Source organism: Cimex lectularius, unplaced genomic scaffold (genome assembly GCF_000648675.2).
Source record: "Cimex lectularius strain Harlan isolate CLEC.00 unplaced genomic scaffold, Clec_2.1 scaffold82, whole genome shotgun sequence".
Taxonomy (NCBI): domain Eukaryota; kingdom Metazoa; phylum Arthropoda; class Insecta; order Hemiptera; family Cimicidae; genus Cimex; species Cimex lectularius.
Window position 1 is genome coordinate 1,085,022 of NW_019392695.1, and position 20,667 is coordinate 1,105,688.

Below are 20,667 nucleotides of genomic sequence, written 5' to 3' on the forward strand. Positions count from 1 at the left end.
TTAATTAGAATGAATACACAATACACAGAGAGACTTTCATGCGTCAAATACTTAAGACAATACCTTAACAGCAAACTGACGTGGAATCCCCACACAAGACTTAACAACTTAACAGAACAGTTGGACAATTACAAAGATTTCTAGGACCGAAAATCTTTGTATCATGAACTAACCTAAAATAAACTAACCTTACACAAGACATTACTGTGACCACTTTGGACATTCAGAGTGGAACTGTTGGGTTTTTCAAAGCCATCCAACATCCAATGCATCCAATCCTTCCAATCAAAAGTCCTCAGACAAATCTCGATCTATCCTAACCCTACTCCTTGAGCCTTCTCTACACCTCGCATATGGTCCTAGAAGTCACCTTCATCGTCGATGGCCTAGGGACCTCCTTACCCCTTAATCCCTTACACCGAGTGCCAGCATTGCTGGCACCAAGGCAGTGTTCACGTTTTAACATCTTCAAAGCAAAAATTTGGAGAAAAAAATTACGTGCCTGAAGGCTCACACCTTGGCACTTTGCTATTCCTATTTTTTAATAATATCACCAGCTCTTTCCATGGTGCTAGAAACTTAATGTTTACAGTTGATCTTACATTATTTACAGAGATCAGCACAGCTCAGAATGCAAAACTCTACACCAGACCGTTAAGACATGTGGATAAATGGTGTTTAGAAAATTTAATTAGAATGAACCTTTCAAAGTGTTCTGTTATAACATTTTCTCGATCTGCTAATATAATCCAACATGTCATTTAAATAACACTCTTAATTAATCTTGTATAAGTTAGTAGCTTAAGTATCTGGTACTATTCGTGACGTGGCAATAATATTAGATCATAAATTCTCTTTCAAAATAAAAATCACATCCAAAATTTCAAGAATACTGGGTTTTATCATCTGGAATACCAAGTATTTTACAAATTTGTATGATTTCCTGAGTTCGATAAGTACAATAAGATGATAGAAGATATACAAAATAAATTTGTACACTAGCTCTCAAATGACACATTCCCAAGTCCAACATGGACTATGATTACTTAAGACATTATTTATGTTTAGCCACACATTCAGATTGTAGAAAGTTATATGAATGTTTATTGATCTGTAATATTATTGTTGGCACTATAAACTGTTCAGAATCGGTTCTGTCCATAAATCTCTCCAATAATGAACTTTAGAAGATAATCTTTAGTCCCATTCCCTTTTCAGTATACACTGCAGACAGTCCTATCAATCTCAGTACTCTTCACATATGCAAATGATACCACCATCCTTTGAGTAAACCCAAACCCAGAGACCTTACAAAATCTCCAGGACCAAAAGTACTGTTCATTATCCTTGGTTCCATTCCCTTTGCAGTAAACACTTCAAACAATCCTATAAATCCTAGTACTCCTCATATATACAGAACATACTACCAGCTTACCATCTTATAAGCAAATTCAAATCCAGTAATAACCTTCAGAAACCACCAGGACTGGATCAAGAAATGGAGCATCAGACTAAACGAAACCAAATTCCAGCAAATATCCTTCACCCTCTGCCGTCTCACCTCTTTTCCAAACTACTCCAACTAGTTTGTAATGTATGAGACTTATACAGTTCCTCTTCCAGCAACCAATGACGTTCAGTTTTTAAGACTTGATATCGACAAAAGACACATGGTTTGATTGGCTCAAAAGAATAGAACTGATGTATACAACTCAAAAGACTCGAAAAAAGATCAAAACTACAAAATAAAAGCCTAATGTAGACATCACTACAACAACCAAAATGGACAAAATTGAACTGTGGGTTCAACCAACCTCCAAAAAATCTAGTCACGTCCTTCAAACCATTGCCCAATCTAGTTAAGGTATCCAAACTTACTATTCACACAGACCATTACATCCCATTTATTCTCAAACTACAGACGACTCCATAAAACCTTGGACCTTATAATATAAAATTGATAAAGGTAACAAATTGCTTGTAATAATAAAATAAAAAGTCATTGTATGTACGCACGCCCACATCAATAAATAATAAACAGTTGAAAAAACTTCGACTTTCTTCTTTAAATCTTGAAATAAATAGGTTTTTGTTTATCTCAGAAATTATAATCTTGACGATAATTACATAACAGAAAAGACCAGATAAGCACCAGCGCTCTTCTAGTTTCAGTTATTCACAACAAGCCAGCCATGTACAGCGTTCATCCTGCAGATATTGAGGTAAACATTTCAAAAATTAAACATCCGGAAATTTGTACCAAGTGTTCGAAGTTTTGCCGAAAAACTCGACGTGCAGAGAGGAAGTTGGTTTTATTAAATGTCTTTCTAATTTTTTGGATCATTTTGTCAAGTCTAGACGTTTTCGTTTTCATTTTTTTTTTAAATTGTGTAAACATAAAAAGTAAAAACAAATGATTCGAGGGTGTTTTTTTTTAATAAAAAATAATTGCTATTTAAATTAATTATTTTGTATTTCAAAAACCCCTTTTAAGGGCGTCGGTGGCCGCAACGGTTAGGCGTGGTTAGGTACGGTGAACAACTAATTACAATTAAAATTAAAAATTAATTTTAAAAAAACAAATGATTCTTATATTTATTCGAGATTTTTAATATAAAATAATTGATATACAAAATGATTATTTTATATTTCAAAAAATCCTGGAATTAATAAAAGAATCGTTTCTTTTCAAATTCAATTTTGAAATTTAATTTTAATTAATTATTCTTTTTATGTAAGGTGTTTAAATTAATTGAAATAATTAATGTGGTCAATTAGATCACTAAACATAAATGGTTTAATTTTAATTGTAATTTTCATGTTAGTTTTTTTAGGTAAGAACCGATTTTATATTTTAAAAGATCACAAATTAAAAGAAGAATCCTTTATTTTTATACTTAATTTTATTTTTTAAATTAATTTGCATATAATCTTTTAGGAGCTCTACAAAAATTCTTAATTTTTTAATTTTAATTTATTTCATCCCATTTGTTATGTTTTCATTGCTTTAAATAAAGGGTTCATTTGAAATTAAAAATGATTAATTTGAATTTAAAAAGGGTTAAATTGAAATTAAAAAGCGTTGTATTGAAATTAAGGGTTAATCTGAAGTTAAGAAGAGTTCATTTGAAATTTTTTGATATTTTTTAATGCTTTAGTGGGCTTTTTTTGTAATTGTTCTAGTTTTTTATATCGTTTTGTCAAATTTTGACTTTTCAGCTTTTAAAATCAAACGTCCAAACAATAAACTTTTTTAGCTAATTTTGTTTTCCAAAATTGTTAATCGAATAATAATTTTTCTCTCAAATTCTTGGCTTTTCCGTATTTTTAGTGTTGAAGAGCAAAATTCCATGTCGGCATGATACATCAGGTCGTTATTCAAAACAATAATTGTTAATTTATACACAAAAGGAAATTACGTTGTGCATTCGACGTGCTGACGTTTGTAAACAAGAAAGCGTCAAGGCGAGTACTGTCATCCTATCAGCATAAAATTTGTATTGGTGATAATGTTTTTTTAAGTGCGAAGGGTCAGAATGATGGTTCAACGGCTCGTTTTGTAAAAATTTAATGGTTTTGGGCCAATTAGGTCGTTTTGAGAATGAAATTTACATTTTTTACACAAATTTACAAAAGTACTTTCGCTTTTTCCCCGTGTCTCAAAAGTCGGTTCAGTTAGTTAAGCACCTCGTTCAAATGTTGCAAAATGCGATTACGCAAGCTTGTTGCTTGATTACTGAATCAGTACTTTCTCTACGTCGACTGTCAAAAGTACTTTTTCTGTTATATATTATATTAAATTTTGTGTTTTTCCCACCTATATTAAGTTTTAAAAAAAGCTAAAAGATGTGTCATTACCACAGTCCATTATTATTTGAGTTTTCCTTTCGCCAAATTTTTAATTCGCCACCCTCCGGCGTCATACGCTTTAATAATAACAATATACATATGTTGTACCAATATTCACAAAAGTAGTTTTGAGAATACATTTTACACCAATATAAACCCATACGTTAATCTATTATAAAGAATAAAAACAACTGTCAAATATGATTTACGTGCTTATCAGCCAGTCACAAACAGCTTATCGAGTAGCACAAAATGTGACAAGTGTGTGCAAACATAAAATCATATGTCTACTCGGCCATTTTCAACGATTTGAAGAATAAAAAATGTTCATATGTTTCGGTATGTAAAAATACACGAAACAAAGAAAAAACAAAAACAGAAGATTTAGAACACACCAAATAAACGTAATACATTTAAAAATCAAAGATCTCAAGTTTTAAAACAAATATACGGCACAAAACATTTATTAAATCCATTAACACTACACACGGACTCTTACTTTTAATAATACCGGCACAAAGCCCGCGTATGTGTCCGGCAAGCAGAGAAAGGTTGCTCGAAGTGTCCCACCTAACTGAAGGGTGCAATTTCTTGGCTCCATACAGAGAGCGTGCAGAAATACAACCCGATTCAAGAATTGTGCTTGAACACTTATTAGCATGTGTGATGTGAGACGGTCGATGGCGGAAGCTCGAGTTCCCATCGACCCTCAGTTAGGTTAGTTTTGTGTAAAGGTTGTGTTGAGAGTGAATTTTTTTTATTAGCACAATAAATTTGTGATTTATTAAACCCATTAACTCTACACACGAACTCATACTTTTGGGCCAAAGCCCGCGTATATGTCCGGCTTGATGTGTGATGTGAGAGGGTCGATGGCGGAACCTCGAGTTCCCATCGACCCTCAGTTAAGCTAGTTGTGTGTAAATTGTTTTTATTAGCGTGAATTTGTGATTTATTAAACCCATTAACTCTATACATATACTTCTTACTTTTGGGCCAAAGCCCGCGTGTGTGTCCGGCAAGCCGAGAAAGGTTGCTCGAAGTGTCTCACCTAACTGAAGGGTGCAGGAATGCAACTCGATTCAAGAATTGAGCTTGACACGGCAGCGAGTATTTGTGTTCCCCTGTTCCGATTCTTGGAGGAAATGGGGTTGTTCTATCGTACAAGGTAATAATAGATATGTATACACAGATTGTGTTGAGAGTGAATTCTTTATTAGCATGACGTGTGAAGTGAGAGGGTCGATGGGAACTCGAGGTTCCGCTATCGACCCTCTCAGTTAGGGTACTTGTGTGTAAAGGTTGTGTTAAGAGTGAATGTATTTATTAGCGTGAATTTGTGATGTGAGAGGTTTGATGGCGGAACATCGAGTACCCCAATTAGGCTAGTTGTATAATATGTGTAAAGGATGATGGAGGAATATCGAGTACTCCATCACCCTACTTGAATGAATGGTATGAAAATAGGAGTGAATTTTTTTAAGAATGAACGTGAGTACGAATGGGTTTGGAACTGCATGCGTTGGGTGCTGAATTGGCATGAATTGGCCCGTTCATAGCACCTGGAGCCCAACTTCGATGGCTGGACGGATAAGACTGAGGTCATAATTTAACATTGAACAATATAATTTATTAATTCAAATTTATTTATATTAGTTTAACTTATTTTCTTGGATATATTTATTAGTGTATAAAGTTTTATTTATTTATTATTAATAGTAATTTATTATTGTTTATACATAGTTGCTTTATAGATCAATTTTTGAATTTGTTATAGGTTATTTATTAAAAAAAGGGTTACCTATTTTCGGTACTCACTTTGAGCAAATTGCAAACTTAAAATCCAAAAACTAAATAAATAAATAAAATTAAGACATAAAAATAAGCATACCTTTTAATTTCAAATTAACCCTTTTTAATATCCGAAATCCCTCTCTTTACAGCATTAAAAAACATCGGAGATCGTATGAAATGTATGCACGTAAAATAAAATTCCTGAATATTTGATATTTTTTTTATATACAATTATTGATCTATTAAATAATTATTTCGTTTTTTTAAAGACCTTGCAATTAATAGAATAATCATTTGTTTTTATTTATTTATTTTTTAATTTTAATCTTACAATTTGTTAGCCTTAATTGATTTTAGATGATCAAATACTAATATTAATTAACGATTTACTGTAACTTAACGATATAAATTTTGTATTTTAACTCGCATAGCTTTTTCGTTCAAATTAACTTTTCCGTCGAATTAACTTATTTTAAATTCAAATTATTTATTTCATTTCAAAAAATCCCTTTCTTTATAGTATTAAAATATTTAGGAGATCGTATGAAATATAAGCATGTAAAGCACAATTCCTGTATGTTGGCGAATTTTTGTTTAAATATAAAATGATTGAGCTATTATAAGACCATATAAAAATTAATTACAATTAAAATCAAAATTAATTTAAAAACAAAAAACAAATGGATTCTCTTATTAATTTGAGATTTTGTTTCATATAAAATAATTATTTTATATTTTAACAATCCTGGAATTAATACAAGAATCATTTGTTTTTATATTTTTTTGATAGTTGGATAAGCATGTCGGGTTCTAGATAGCTTCGGTATTCAGTTTTGGTGGTTGTATAGATACAAAATCCGGATTCGCAAAGGCAAGTAGTGGCAAATGGAAGATCACGTTTTGCTTTTTCAACGAGCGGTTGAAATTTTTTGTTTTCCAGTCGGAATCAAAAATGGGAGTAAGTATCGGGCTCGAAAGTAGATTTCAAGGTGGTGTCTGAAGTAATGTCTATCAAGCATTCCTATCAACTTGAAAATAGACTGGCTCGTTTTGTCGAAACTGAAAATGGTTTGACCACTCATTCATGTACTTGCAGCAAATGTAGTCTCGAGCTGTTAGGAAGTATTGCAAAAAGGACATCTTCAAACTTCAACGTGCCCGTTCGCAAGCTCCAGTTTATTTTCTTTAAAAAACAAACAAATAATAATAATAATAATTTAACATAGGAAAACTCTTCCTTCTCTATAGATTCATACCAAAACTGAATTTTTATTTTAAAGGCGCGAACTTTGTCATTAGCATCGAAAGTTAGATACTCTTCCCTTGTAAAAAAGACTCATCTCATTCATTTTCATGAAATATCTAATAAATACGACAGTAGATTAGCTAATTTGACATTGTGGTCCATCAACAGAGAAAAGACTTCAAAGCGCAATTCCTGTAAGCGGGAAAATGATTTCCCACGAGACAGCACACCCACACCTGTATGGAAAAGCAGGGAATGATGAATGTGAAAAGTCTTGACTTCAGTGGCCAGGACTATATGGTTAATAGATTGAACAGGCTCATACAAAACTTTCTTAAAAGAGATTGGCATTTGTTTCATAACTAAAGCATGTCTTAGGAGAACACAATGACTGCTGCTACAATCCTTCGATTTATCTTTTATTTTAGTTCCATTCAATTAATTAAGGTTTTGGTTGAGATAAAAAAGTGAGTGTCACAAGCGGGAATCCGAACCCACGACCTTCGGCGACCATCGGTTGAGATGGGAAGTTAGTGTCTGAGTGGATCGAAGTCACGAAAGCTCAAGTGGTACAGCAGCGGCGTATTAGCCGAAGGTCGTGGGTTCGAATCCTGCTTGTGACACTCACTTTTTATCTCAACCAAAACCTTAATTAATTGAAAAGAATTTATTTGGTCAAACGGACCACGAAACCTAATAAAAATAAATTTTATTTTAGTAATCATTCCGATCGTTTGGCCAGTCATTGCTTTTGTACCATCTCTGCAATTAGACCAAAGAATTTCGTTAGTTGTAAACAAATCGTACAACAAACGGAATATTTGACCGGATTGTTTCGAAGATGTTTGTCCGATGTTTTGTGTTCATCATTGTGTTTGTTTTCATTGAAACGCATACTGAACTTTACACTCATCATCCTCTATAAATCCCAAATATAAGTAGATGTCGTGGTACTAACGGTTTTTAGACATTCCATTTCCACTGGTTATTTGACCTGCACCTATTCGGATACTTATAGAATTTGAGCCAGCCACGAATTGGATCAAGAATCAACAATTAAATTTCTAGGAAATCGAACAACTGTCCAGTCTAGTCCCTTCCGTCTCACTTGCCTTTCCTATTTTGTTTAAGTGCGCAAAAATAAATGCAGAATGAATAAACGAAAATAAAATACTTTCATTTTCAGTACGCATTGTAATTAGTTCCATTAATTGTATTTATTCATTGTACTTTAATTTTGTAAAATTAATTTTTTTCGAGGTTAGTCCATAGTTGGGAAGCCCTGGTTACACCAATCTCCTATGCATGTGATATGGCCCTGTGGATATTCCGAAGCAACCGCAGGATCGGGGTTTGAGGATAGAACAGTTGTGTCATAGGCAAAAGATCCAAGGAGTGTGGAAGGTTTAATGGGAAAATCTGCAGTATAAAGGATTGGTCCGAGTACTCTGCCCTGCGGTACTCCCGCAGTCAGAAAGCAGTAGTCGGAGTAGGTCCGAAAGAACCTATCTTTTCTCGCATGCTATTCTTTTAAGAGCTCAATGAAAATTCTTAAACATACAGGCAATTTACATTGCACGCTTATTATTTCATACCATTTCCAAAGTGTTTTAATGCTTTAAGGAAAGGGTTAATTTGCAGTTAAAAGTAATATGAATTTAAAAAGGTTATTTGATGTTAAAAAGGGTTAATTTGAGGTTAAAAAAGGTTCATTTGAAGTTAAAAAGGTTAATTTGAAATTAAAAGTTTAATATGAAGTTAAAATGGGTTAATATGACTGAAAAAGCTATAGGTATAAAGAATTAGTATGGTGACAGAGTATGGCCTATGGTATACCAAGAGTATGATCGGACACTTTTTGTTATATTTTCTTTAATGTACAATTGTATTCTTTTTCCTGTAATAAAGATTTATTATTATTATGGCTGTTGTTGTTATTATTAGTAAAAACGGATGTCTAATCTGTCATTTGCAAAGATTTAAAGATCAATAAGTTATGTTAAACCTGAAGATCTAGAAAAATTACAGACCTTACATCGATTTTTTTTAATCTGCCTTGAATCTTTACTTACGTCTTAATTAAAAGATCACTTTACTTTTTTCCTTTATTGCACTACTCGACTGACACGAACTCATTTACATTGCTCAAAGTTTTGGGACTTGGATATGAACCCGCAGCACCTTGGTTATAACAATCATGCCGACTTCGTCGAATTAAAAGTACTTTCAATTCGATCAAAAACATTAGGATTTTAGGCAAAATGCAACAAATATTTCTAAAGCTGGGATTTAATCGTCTACTGTTGTTAACCTGTAATATAAAACGGAAACATATAAAATAACACGACACATTTAGGAAAATTACAGACCTATTTTTTTTTACATTTGATTGCTAGGTTATAAAATATGTAATTAATCAGATAAGAGTTGTGGTTTTTTTAATACTACTTATAATTTATGGGTTCTTCCAGGTTCCATAGGAGATAAGCATGTTAAAATCATTAATCACAGAGATTGTTGATTTAATACTTCACTTTTAAATTTGACACTCCAAGTGAGAATGATTATATAACCGACGAAATTCCCAGGATCAAATCGAGTTGAAATTTTGTAAAATCAATTATCGCGTAATACTTTGTACATTGTAACACAATAGCTCTACCATGGACACTCCCCCGACCTTCGACAAACCGGTTTTTTATTACTTTCCTTGGCCGGAAAACACACGGACTGGTAACAACGGGTTTCTTGAAAAGGCGATTTAAAGTTTAAAGGGACTTCGCCTTAATTTAGAAATTGTAAAAATCCGGTATAACTTATAAGCTTCCATTTATCATGTGAAAATTAAATATAGATATAAAGCCATGTATAGCTACAGTCATCACTTACATTTTTTCTTGGTCATGCAGTACCGGCTAAAAATAATAAATAAGAACAAAATGAAAAAGTGGAATTATTCAAGAGATCGTGGAACGTCTCATGAATACAATGAATACAACCGAGACATTCTTTGCTCTAAGTTCCCTTTGGGATTTCTGGATTTCCTGGATTGGTGGAAAATTGATACTTTACTGGCTCTGGACTGTTCTCTTTATTATTATTTTTTTAATTTTAATTACGCAAGAACGCTGCCAAATTCGACTATAGTCCATTATAGCTTTCTCGCTGATCTTTTAGGCCTAACATCGTCTAGTGCAGTTTTATATGTTTTGTCAGATAATCATGGACAGTTTTTAATCTGAAACATGTCATAAACTGTTCTCTGGGAAGACTAGTAGACACCCAATCGTTCAGACTACTTCCTCATTGCTTTTCTTCCATGTGATGTAGCTGCTTCATATCCCTATTCAAGCTTTATTATCCGTTTAGCTTCTCGGTGTATTGATGTGTTTGGTTGGCCCGTTAGTGTCAAGGAACTCAACATCTCGGTTTCTTTGCTTAATTTTGGCATTTCGAGAATTCATGACATGTTATTCCGCTGAGCACATCTTGAGAGTCGCCTCAAACTGCAAGATACAGACGCTGCATGCATTGCAAATGAATCTGTGTATACGTGGAGCCGGTGGTTTGCTGAGTAACAAAGAGCAAGGGTCTTCAGTGTTATTGTATTGAGTTCGTTAGTGTTTTTCTTAGTTATTAGCTTCGCCAGATCCAGACAGACTGTTAAACCATCCGTGAGGGAAAATCTTGACGCTTCAATGCCAAGTCTCCTCATAACTAAAGATTCAGATACGAATGTCTGTGTTTTAAGTAAATTAGATTAACCTAATAAGGAAGGTCCAAGCCCAATGAACCTTTCGTGGAAAGCTGAAGCTAAGCTTTTCATTGCTAGTTCTATAGTTTCAACCATAGTTGGAGTGGACATAGTGCTTTGTACATTGAGTCAGAGTGCACAATTCTGTACAGTATCCACCTTTCGCAGGATAGTCAGAAGTTGTGATAGATCAGTATCACCTCTGATCAGTATTTTAAAAGGTCGGACTTTTCATCTCACAATCTCACACATCTTGGGTAGTCTCTTTAGAGGTCTCATTGTTGCCAAATCTTGGTCAGTTTGCAACAAGCTTAGTGCAGATGAGGTATGTAGCTTCGTCAGTGCGTGCAATAGAACATCATTACTCAGATTGACCTTGTGTCTTTTTGTCGACATTGTAAACAACTGAAACTGCGATTTTAATAGGTACGCAAACATTTTATTCATATCAGATATTTTTTTATTTGAGTTTTTCTTAGTTGCGACTCTCAACGCTATTTTTCATCGTGACTGTTTTAATAATGGTTCCGCCTTCCATGCAGCAGCCAATAAGCTTGCTGCATCCCTGTACATAAGCAGGAGCTCCACCTGTTTAGAGCATACTGGTGCTCCTCTCATTACTGACTAATGGAGCAAACTTTAAACACTAGCCTTGATAGCAAGGGTACTCTCAATAGCACTCAGCCAATGTGGCTACCTGCGCCAGAACATAATCCGGCTCATCTACAGCAGTCATCAGACTTCAACAGCTCCTCGCAACACTGGCCCTTCTAAGGACACCAAAAAGACAAATGATTTAATGTTGAAGCTGGTTAATGCAGATAAAAAATAGTATGCCCAGTACAGACTTCAATTGAAATTAATTATTGGTGGCCTTTAGAAAGTCCAGTGTTGAGAGGAGCTGTTGGAATGATGTAGGTGATTTTACTAATCATGCTGGCCGCCGCATGGGCTATCGATAGTGCAATGACTGCTGTTATGAGTACCCTTGATGCTGACGTTAGTGTTTGATGTATGTTCCATTAATGAAAGATGAGATGTCATTGACAAGTGTGCCTTAAGCAGGTTGAGCAACTGCTGCTGCCTGGAAGGTGAAACCACTGTTGAAGCAGTGGTGACACCTTGTGGAAAGTTAACCATAGGCAGTTACCACAGAAACTAATCGACAAGGGTGTTATTGTCAGATTATACAGAAGTGTCTTTTCTTTAATTTCTCTTTCAAATATTTATTATTATGATATGAAAATATTACTGGACCATACAGAAACACAGCCTCACCTTTCAGACAAACCTGGGATTACTGCAAGGCTCAGTTTTGAGCTCATTACTTTTTAACATTATGATGGAAGACCCCAGCCACTAAAAGGCTTTAACTATGGAGTTGGTTGCCCAAGGAAGGAAAGGAGCCCTGTACAGACATCAACTGTAATTAGTCTTCCATCATAATGTTAGCACGTAACGGGCTCAAAACTGCATCTTGTGACAATCCCTAGTTTGCCTTAAAGGTAATACTGTGTTTACCCCTTATAAACCTATGAAAAAGGAAGAAAAAGACATTTCTGAACCCTTCTTGATTAGTTTGCAAAGCAACTTGTTTCTCCAGGCTCTGTCAAATGCCGCTTTGAAGCCCTCAAACAGCAATTGTGCTTTTTTCCTGGTACTCGCCTTTAATTATTTTGTGACAGCCTTGCAACTTGCTCAAATGTATTTTGTATTTCTGTCTCGTCTGAAGCTGTGTTAATTGCTAAAAAGCTATATGAATTAATACCAGATTGCATCTCACGATTTCTAAATAAATATCGATTAACGGTCACTAATCACCACACATATATGAATTAATATAAATTTAATTTATAGTTCAAATTATGTTTCAGAATATCTTGTCTCTAAACCCTAAAATTCAGCCAACAGCATCTCTTGTTCCTTCAATAAAAACTAAACAAATAAAGCAGCACTGGAAAAGAAATGAAAACAAAAATTGTTCAACTGTAAGTGTTTTTTAAAGTCTTTTTAAATATTTATTAGCGATTAAGGAAAATTTTTGAATGGTATTCTCTATTTTTATTATTACTGAAGCCGTGTCTTGAAAATAACTTTGATGACATAAAACACACCACTCTCAGTGAAAGAGGTGCTTTAAAAGAAGCCAGTAGATGTCTTAAATGTGCAGACGCCCCTTGTCAAAAGTCTTGTCCAACGCAACTAGATATCAAATCTTTCATTACCAGTATTGCTAATAAAGTATGTATTCAACAGTTAAATCTACTCTGGGTGTAAAATAATATTTTTAAAAAAATTATCTAATAGAATTACTATGGAGCAGCAAAAGCAATTTTTTCTGATAATCCACTTGGTATTACTTGTGGTATGGTTTGCCCAACCAGTGACTTATGCGTCGGAGGGTGTAATCTGCAAGCAAGCGAAGAGGGGCCGATAAACATCGGCGGACTTCAACAATTTGCCACCGAGGTTGGTAATTGTCTTAATTGATTCAATCATGGGGATAATGGATGGTTGATATATTCCAGATATTTAAAAAAATGGGAGTCCCGCAGACTTTACCACCTGGGATAGAACACGAAGCCAAGTATTCTAAAATTGCTTTGATTGGTGGAGGCCCGGCATCACTATCTTGTGCAACATTTTTAGCGAGATTGGGCTATGTCGATGTTACAGTGTTTGAAAAACACTCCTACATTGGTGGGCTCAGGTGTGAAAGTGATTGTTCAATGAATTTTACCTTAAATTAACAATACTATTATAATAAATGAATTTTTGTTATGTTATTTTTAGTACTTCTGAGATTCCAGAATTCAGACTGCCCTTTGATATAGTACAATTTGAAGTCGATTTAGTCCAGGATTTAGGAGTGAAAATTGAATACAATCGCTCACTGAGCATCCATGATTTAACTATTGAAGTAATTCAAATGAGAACAATTGCCTACAATTAAAATAATATTGCAATGTTTATTTGTTTTTAGGGCTTGATCAAAAATAAATATGATGCTATTTTTATAGGCATTGGATTACCAGAGCCTAAGACGATTCCCATATTTGAAAATTTGACGAAAGACATGGGTTATTTTAACTCTAAAATATTTTTGTCTTTAGTATCTGAAGGGAGTAAACCTGGTGTGTTATATGAATATTAATGAAAAATTACTTGCTAAGTAAAATTTAGAAGATAAAGAAAAATAAATAAATAAAACAAAGCCCAAAAAAGATTCATACTTTCTTACAGAATACTTTATTGTGGGTTGCACTTTTCAAAGCGTAACAATTTTCATATGATTATTTTTAAATATTAAATATTTTCTGATCTTATGTACAACTCTCTTTCCTCTCTTATGAAAGTATTCCTTGTCAACTTTCTTCCTGCCTAAAATACTCTAAATACTCCTCTGAAAAAATAAAGTACACATTCTATATTCATTCCTTCTTCGTAATCTCCCTAATTGGGCTACTGGCTCCATATTTCCATGATCTAGCAAGGTCATTTACTCCGCTCTATGGTACAAGGAGTATTGCTTGGGTTTCTATAAACTTAAACACTTTCTACCATCTCCTTATTACCTTATCCTATTTAACTGACTGCTCCTTCAAAGTAAGATGTGTCATCAAGTCAGATATCAGACCAGCACAAACCAGCGTCTCACAAGGAAGCATTCTTGGTCCTATCGTATACCATTTAATTTTCTATATATCCCAATACCAATTTATTAATCCGTCCTAACCTTACTGCCCAAGCGGCTTCCCACCCCTTATCATCTTATCTTGGAATCCTATTCAACTGACCACTGCTTCAAAGTTAGTAGTGACAAGTCCATATCAGACCAGTACACACCAGCATCCCACAAGGGAGCATTCTTGGTCCCATCCTGTATACCATTTAATTTCCTGTACATCCCAACACCAATTTATCAATTCATCCTAACCTTTCTGCCTAAGCTTCCTCCCACCCCTTATTATCTTATCCTGGAATACAATTTACCTGACCACTGCTTCAAAGTGAGGTGTGACATGAGTCAGATAGCAGACCAGTACAAACCAGCATCCCACAATGGAGCATTCTTGGTCCCATTCTATATACCATTTAATTTCCTGTCACCAATCTGTCAATTGACCCTAACCCTACTGACTAAGACTCCTCACTCTTTATTCCATTATATTGAGCCGGATTATCCATAATTTTATAAGAGATATAGTGAACACAGATTTATATATTATGGAAACCACAATAATTTCATACATAGTTTTCATTATAATAAGGTTTTCAGGAATGTGTGCTTGTAAACGAGAAATTCCAAAATTGAACGGCAATGTAATAGTACTCGGTGCAGGAGATACAGCATTCGATTGTGCAACATCAGCATTAAGGTGTGGAGCAAAAAGAGTATTTATTGTATTTCGAAAAGGGTTTACAAAAATCCGTGCTGTACCAGAAGAGGTAAATGCTAGCAAAACTTATTTATAATTTTACTAAGGATTAATTATAAATTGGGGTTCTGTAACTATTCTAAATCAGAATATTGGGAAAAAAAACTTTCTGGATGTCAAGAAAACTGGTATCTGTTGACTTATATTAGGTAATTTACAGGTGGAGCTTGCCAAAGAAGAAAAATGTGAGTTTATGCCTTTCATGGTTCCTAAGGCAGTTAGTGTAAAGAACGGACATATCACTGGTATGGAATTCTGCCGAACTGAAGAATGTGATGATGGCTCATGGTTTGAAGACCCAGAACAAATTGTAAAGCTCAAAGCTGAATATGTCATATCAGCTTTTGGATCTGCTCTTTTAGATAAAGATGGTAATGTGAAAATTATTGTTTTACACTTTTGAGACATCAGATTTTAAAAAAAATCTAACATGCAAACTTTTAAATTTAATGATTTCAGTAATTGATGCGCTTAAACCGCTAAAATTGACAAATGATAATTTGCCCAAAATAGACCCTCTTACTATGACTACTAGTTTGCCAAATGTTTTCTGCGGAGGTGATGTAGCTGGTTATTCAGAAACTACTGTTGAATCAGTTAACGATGGAAAAACAGCATCGTGGTATATGCACAGATATTTACAGGTGCTGAAATAAATTAATTTATAAAAGTTTTTTTTATGAAAGTAGTTAATAGTTAATTGAGATTGTCATACTGTAAGTATGTACAATATACAAAATGGGGGAGGGGCGTCGGTGGCAGGTAAAGGTCCCAGATTTGAATCCAGTGGCCCTGCATTCGAACCCAACATACAAATGTTTTTTTTTTTGTTTTTTTTTTTCAAAAACACCAGTTCCCTGAGGAGAAAAAACAGTAACAGGTGCACCAGCATGGAAGATTCATTTTCTATATATTTAACCCTACTTTACTTACAAAATATTCTAAATAAAGGACAAGGACCTTGAATTGTCCTACGGTCTGTTCAGAGAAACCACCAAGAAGGCCAGATTAGATTACAAATTTTTATTAGGTAGCATAGCATAAATACTCAATTCATATATATATACAAAATATACTATTAAATCATGTGAATTATGTACATTCACATATACACACAGATCATAAAGATGAGATGATAAAAATTTCTCTTTAGGACATCTCCCGACAGTGACACCATGACTGTCTATTACTTCATGACTCTATATTATAAAACAGTGGAAAAAATGAGTGCATAAAATTAGATGAATTAACCATATTTTTTTTATATGTATATACAGGCTAAAAATGGACTGGATGTTGGGGAAATTCCAAAATTGCCCAAATTTTATACACCAATAGACGAGGTCGATTTATCTGTAAACATGTGTGGAATCAAATTTGAAAATCCCTTTGGATTAGCTTCAGCACCGCCGACTACCTCAAGTGCAATGATCCGTAGAGCTTTTGAAGCGGGATGGGGTTTTGCTGTGACCAAAACATTTTCTCTTGAGAAGGTGAATATTTTGAAATACATTTCTTTTATACAATAATATTTGCATTATATTTGTGAACCCTATTATTACGTTTTTGTTGGAGAGATTCAAAGAATAGGAGTGTCTCGGTAGTAGTTTGCATCCATAGACAAGGTCTGAACGGTACCGAAAAGGTGGATGAGGTGGCTAAAACTGGGACCACAATCCAACAAAAATAAAATACAAACAATATAGAATTAAAAACATATTAAAAATAAAGGAAAGTGGGCCAGAAGCTCTCATGTATTAAGAGCTTGGTCGGTTGATGGCCTTGGATAGCCTGAATCGAAGAAGAGACTGAAAAATAGCCTTTCGATGTTGACACAATGATCCTTTTAATCTGTTACTTTTGTCACAAATCCTAAGTATTGTCTGGAATATAGAAAAATGTTGCTCAATTTGTCACATATAATTGTAGTTTCCTTAGTTCCATATAGAGAGTGTGGAGGAATGCCACGCAATTTGAGAATTCTGCTTGTGCAGTGAGTATTTGAGCTCCCTGTTCTGATTTTTGGAAGAAACAGGACTATTTTATTGTATATAGTACTGGAAAATATCTCGTATCGTCTTTCCTTTGAGTATATTGAGAGTGAATGAATTTATTATCATGAATGTGTAGTGTAAGAGGGCAATTGGTAAAATATTTAGGGCACAACCAACCCTCAATTACTCAATTACCTTAGTTATGTAATATGTGTGAAGGATGATGAAGGAATACTTTATGTAAATAAGAATGAATGTAAGAGCGCATGAGTGTGCCAAGGTTTAAAAAGTGCATGCTTTGTGGCTAAAATAACCTAGCTGTTAACAACCCCTGGAATGTAACTTTGATGATAAGTCTGAGGTTTGATCTGCCAAAACCAGAAGTAGGCTAGAAAAGTCTATCTACATAAGTTTCTGAGCATTCAGATTTAACCTTAATTTTTTAAAATATGAACAAACAATAAAAAAAACTCCGTTTTTTTAATAACCACAATTTTGGTATATGCTCATATAAGCTAACAAGTTCACACATATTTTTTGCCTATATATTTCTTTTTCAATAATTAGCTTTAAAGCTGAAAGTCTTTTGGTTTTATTTTTAGGATTTAGTCACCAATGTTTCCCCGAGGATTGTAAGGGGAACATCAGGTAATGAATTTGGACCTGGACAAAATTCCTTTCTCAACATTGAACTTATATCTGAAAAAACTTGTGAATACTGGTGCAAATCAATAACAGAACTGAAAAGAGATTTTCCTACAAAGGTTTGTTTTTAGGCTGATTCATGCACCATTCTATAGATAATTAATAAAAATAATGATTGCTCAATTTAAGGTGCTTATAGCTAGCATTATGTGCAGTTACAACGAAAAAGATTGGTTGGAAATAGCAAGAAGAGCAGAGGACGCAGGATCAGATGCTTTGGAGTTAAATCTATCCTGCCCACATGGAATGGGAGAATCAGGAATGGGTTTAGCTTGTGGACAAGTAAGATATTTATGGATCAATATTACACTATTTTACTCTGCCAATCTTTAATCGTTTTACTATTAATGTATAAGGCTTAATGTATAAGTTTGAACTTAATAAAATATTGATTTATGTATTGTAGTATAAGTTTTTTTAAACATTAGGATCCAAAACTTATTCGACAAATTGCCCTCTGGGTGAAATCAGCTGTTAAAATTCCTGTCTTTATAAAGCTGACGCCTAACACCACAGACATTGTAGAATTAGCTAAGGCTGCTTATGAAGGTTTGTCAATTGACACTCTTACCAACTTTTTATTTGTAAATTTATTACTTTTGTTGATATTCAGGCAAAGCAGATGGTGTGTCAGCCATCAATACTGTAGCTGGTATTATGAATTTAAGAAGCGATGGTATCCCCTGGCCGTACATTGGAAAACAAAAGCAGACAACCTACGGAGGTGTGTCAGGAAGCGTCACCCGTTCTCTAGGTCTGAGAGGTGTATCTGCTATTGCCCAAAAGGTCCCTGGGCTAGCAATAATGGGCATCGGTGGCATTGACTCGGCTGATGTTGCATTACAATTTCTTAGAGTTGGTGCTACAGTCATTCAGGTAATCCAAAGAATAAAAATGTAATACACTTACAGTCGTAACCATTTTATTGCAGGTCTGTAGTGCCGTACAGAATCAAGATTTCACTGTCATTGACGACTATATCACCGGACTTAAAGCACTCATTTACCTTAACAGTTTGGAAAACGTAAGCTCGTGGAATGGACAGTCTCCACCAACACCCATTCACCAAAAAGGAAAGGATATTTTGAACATTAAGAGCGATGATGGAAAGGTAGAATAATTGTTGACTGTTTTGATGAAAAAACTGTCACTACATACTGATAAAAATTGAAATTTTAGATACTGCCATATTTTGGAAAGTATAATGAAATTCGAAAAGAAAAGATTGCCGATTTAAAGAAGAAAACTAATGAGCTACCACCTGTTCGTAAACGTAATATCAATAAGAAAATATCTGATGTGCCCAAAATTCAGGATATTATAGCATCATCACTTCAGTTCATAACCAACTACAAATCTTTGGATAATAATGCACAAGTTGTGGCTCTTATTAATGATGTAAGCTCGTACATTTCTGTCTTGTTAGTTGGAAGTTCAGATTGACTATATGTAGATATTTTGGTCAAATTAACCCTTTTTGACTTCAAATTATCACTTTCCAACTTTCAATTAATCTTTTTTTTATTTTAATTTTTGTACTTCCTACCATCTCTGATTTTTTTAATGCATTAAAGAAAGGGTTACTTTCAAATTAAGAAAGGTTAATATGAAGTTAAAAAAGGGTTAAGTCGTCAGAAAAAGCTATATATAGACTTTAGTAAGGCTTTTGATAAGTTGAATCTTTTCTTATTAATTCATAAGGTTATTTTATATGATTTTCATGGATCAATACGTCATTGGATCAGAAGTTATTCGCAGAACATGTGTAAAAGTTCATAAACTTTCTGACTCTTTCTTACCTTTGTCAGGTGTACCTCAAGGTTCTATCCTTGGCCCTCTACTTTTCTTAATTTTCATAAATGACATTGCTCATTCTCTCAAGCCAATAGCCTTCTTATGTTTTCCACTTTATGATCTTACATAATGACTGACTACTTTAACAGTAGTTTGTTTTCACAATAGTTTTTTTTGTATTAATTATCTTTGCTGCAGGACATGTGCATCAATTGCGGAAAGTGTTACATGGCGTGTAATGATTCAGGCTATCAAGCAATTGATTTCGATGGAGAAACTCATCTTCCAGTCATAACCGATAATTGCACAGGTTGCTCGTTGTGCCTTGCAGTCTGTCCAATAATAGATTGCATAACGTGAGTACACAATTTACTTTTGCCACTAGAGGGATAAAAAAAATTGAAACTTGTTCTATTTTTAGAATGGTAAAAAAGGAAGGGAAACATATAGTGAACAGAGGAATAACAATTCAGTAAACATGGTATTAATAGAAATATTTAATCTACATAATTATCATTATTGTATTTTAAAATTATTGATAAGATCATTTTTTCACATATAATTATTATGTAAATTTGTTATACATTTTTATCGCTGCATAAGCTAATTTATTTATCACATCATAATATAACATGTACATTAATTCTAATATATTTCAATTTTTAAATAATACTTTTTTAGCCGACACACTTTGTCATATTTGTTTAAATAAAATGACATATTGATCTTTTATCCAAATTTGTCATTTTTTACTTTCAGGTGTTTATTTATTATTCTTGTTTTGCCCTCCTACAGACAGTATGTTGGAAAATATATGTTTACATCAACATTTTCTCTATTTTGAGTGATTTGATTGAATATAATTAGTGTTTATTATTTATTTTACACATACAGCATACATTTTAAATATTTGAACAATAATGGACCTTTATTTAAAAAAAAAAATTAAATTAAATAAAAACTGGTTTTTATGGAGTGTGTAGTAAAGTGATACTTATTGCTAAAAATGACTGTAGTGTTAAAAAAATCAAAAGTTCTGGTTTGTAGCTTAATAACATAATAAAAACACTTATTAAAATTAATTAATTTATT

General features: G+C 33.7%; 1 protein-coding gene across 2 annotated transcripts; it reads left to right on the forward strand.

Moving 5' to 3' along the window:
• Window positions 1-1,953: 1,953 nt before the first annotated feature.
• Window positions 1,954-20,657, forward strand: LOC106664100 (dihydropyrimidine dehydrogenase [NADP(+)]). 2 transcript variants are annotated; one of them, XM_024226015.1, is made up of 21 exons: window positions 1,954-1,966; window positions 2,167-2,222; window positions 12,518-12,631; window positions 12,720-12,884; window positions 12,951-13,112; window positions 13,172-13,353; window positions 13,437-13,563; window positions 13,627-13,777; window positions 14,923-15,092; window positions 15,243-15,453; window positions 15,542-15,726; window positions 16,360-16,575; window positions 17,679-17,840; window positions 17,911-18,063; window positions 18,210-18,330; window positions 18,395-18,657; window positions 18,713-18,892; window positions 18,961-19,179; window positions 19,774-19,931; window positions 19,997-20,056; window positions 20,335-20,657. In XM_024226015.1, the coding sequence occupies exons 2-20, from the start codon at window positions 2,193-2,195 to the stop codon at window positions 20,049-20,051; spliced, it is 3,024 nt and encodes a 1,007-aa protein (XP_024081783.1). In that variant the 5' UTR covers window positions 1,954-1,966; window positions 2,167-2,192; the 3' UTR covers window positions 20,052-20,056; window positions 20,335-20,657. The 2 variants fall into 2 exon arrangements, with proteins under 2 accessions (XP_024081783.1, XP_014244997.1); XM_014389511.2 differs by having other exon boundaries at window positions 19,997-20,657.
• The last annotated feature ends 10 nt before the right edge of the window (window positions 20,658-20,667 follow it).

Coding starts and splice junctions, on each gene's coding strand:
- LOC106664100 (XM_014389511.2), top strand. CDS start 2,193: ATGTACAGCGTTCATCCTGCAGATATTGAG. Junction 12,632..12,719: donor AAAACAAAAATTGTTCAACT/GTAAGTGTTTTT, acceptor TTATTACTGAAG/CCGTGTCTTGAAAATAACTT. Junction 13,354..13,436: donor TCCTACATTGGTGGGCTCAG/GTGTGAAAGTGA, acceptor TGTTATTTTTAG/TACTTCTGAGATTCCAGAAT.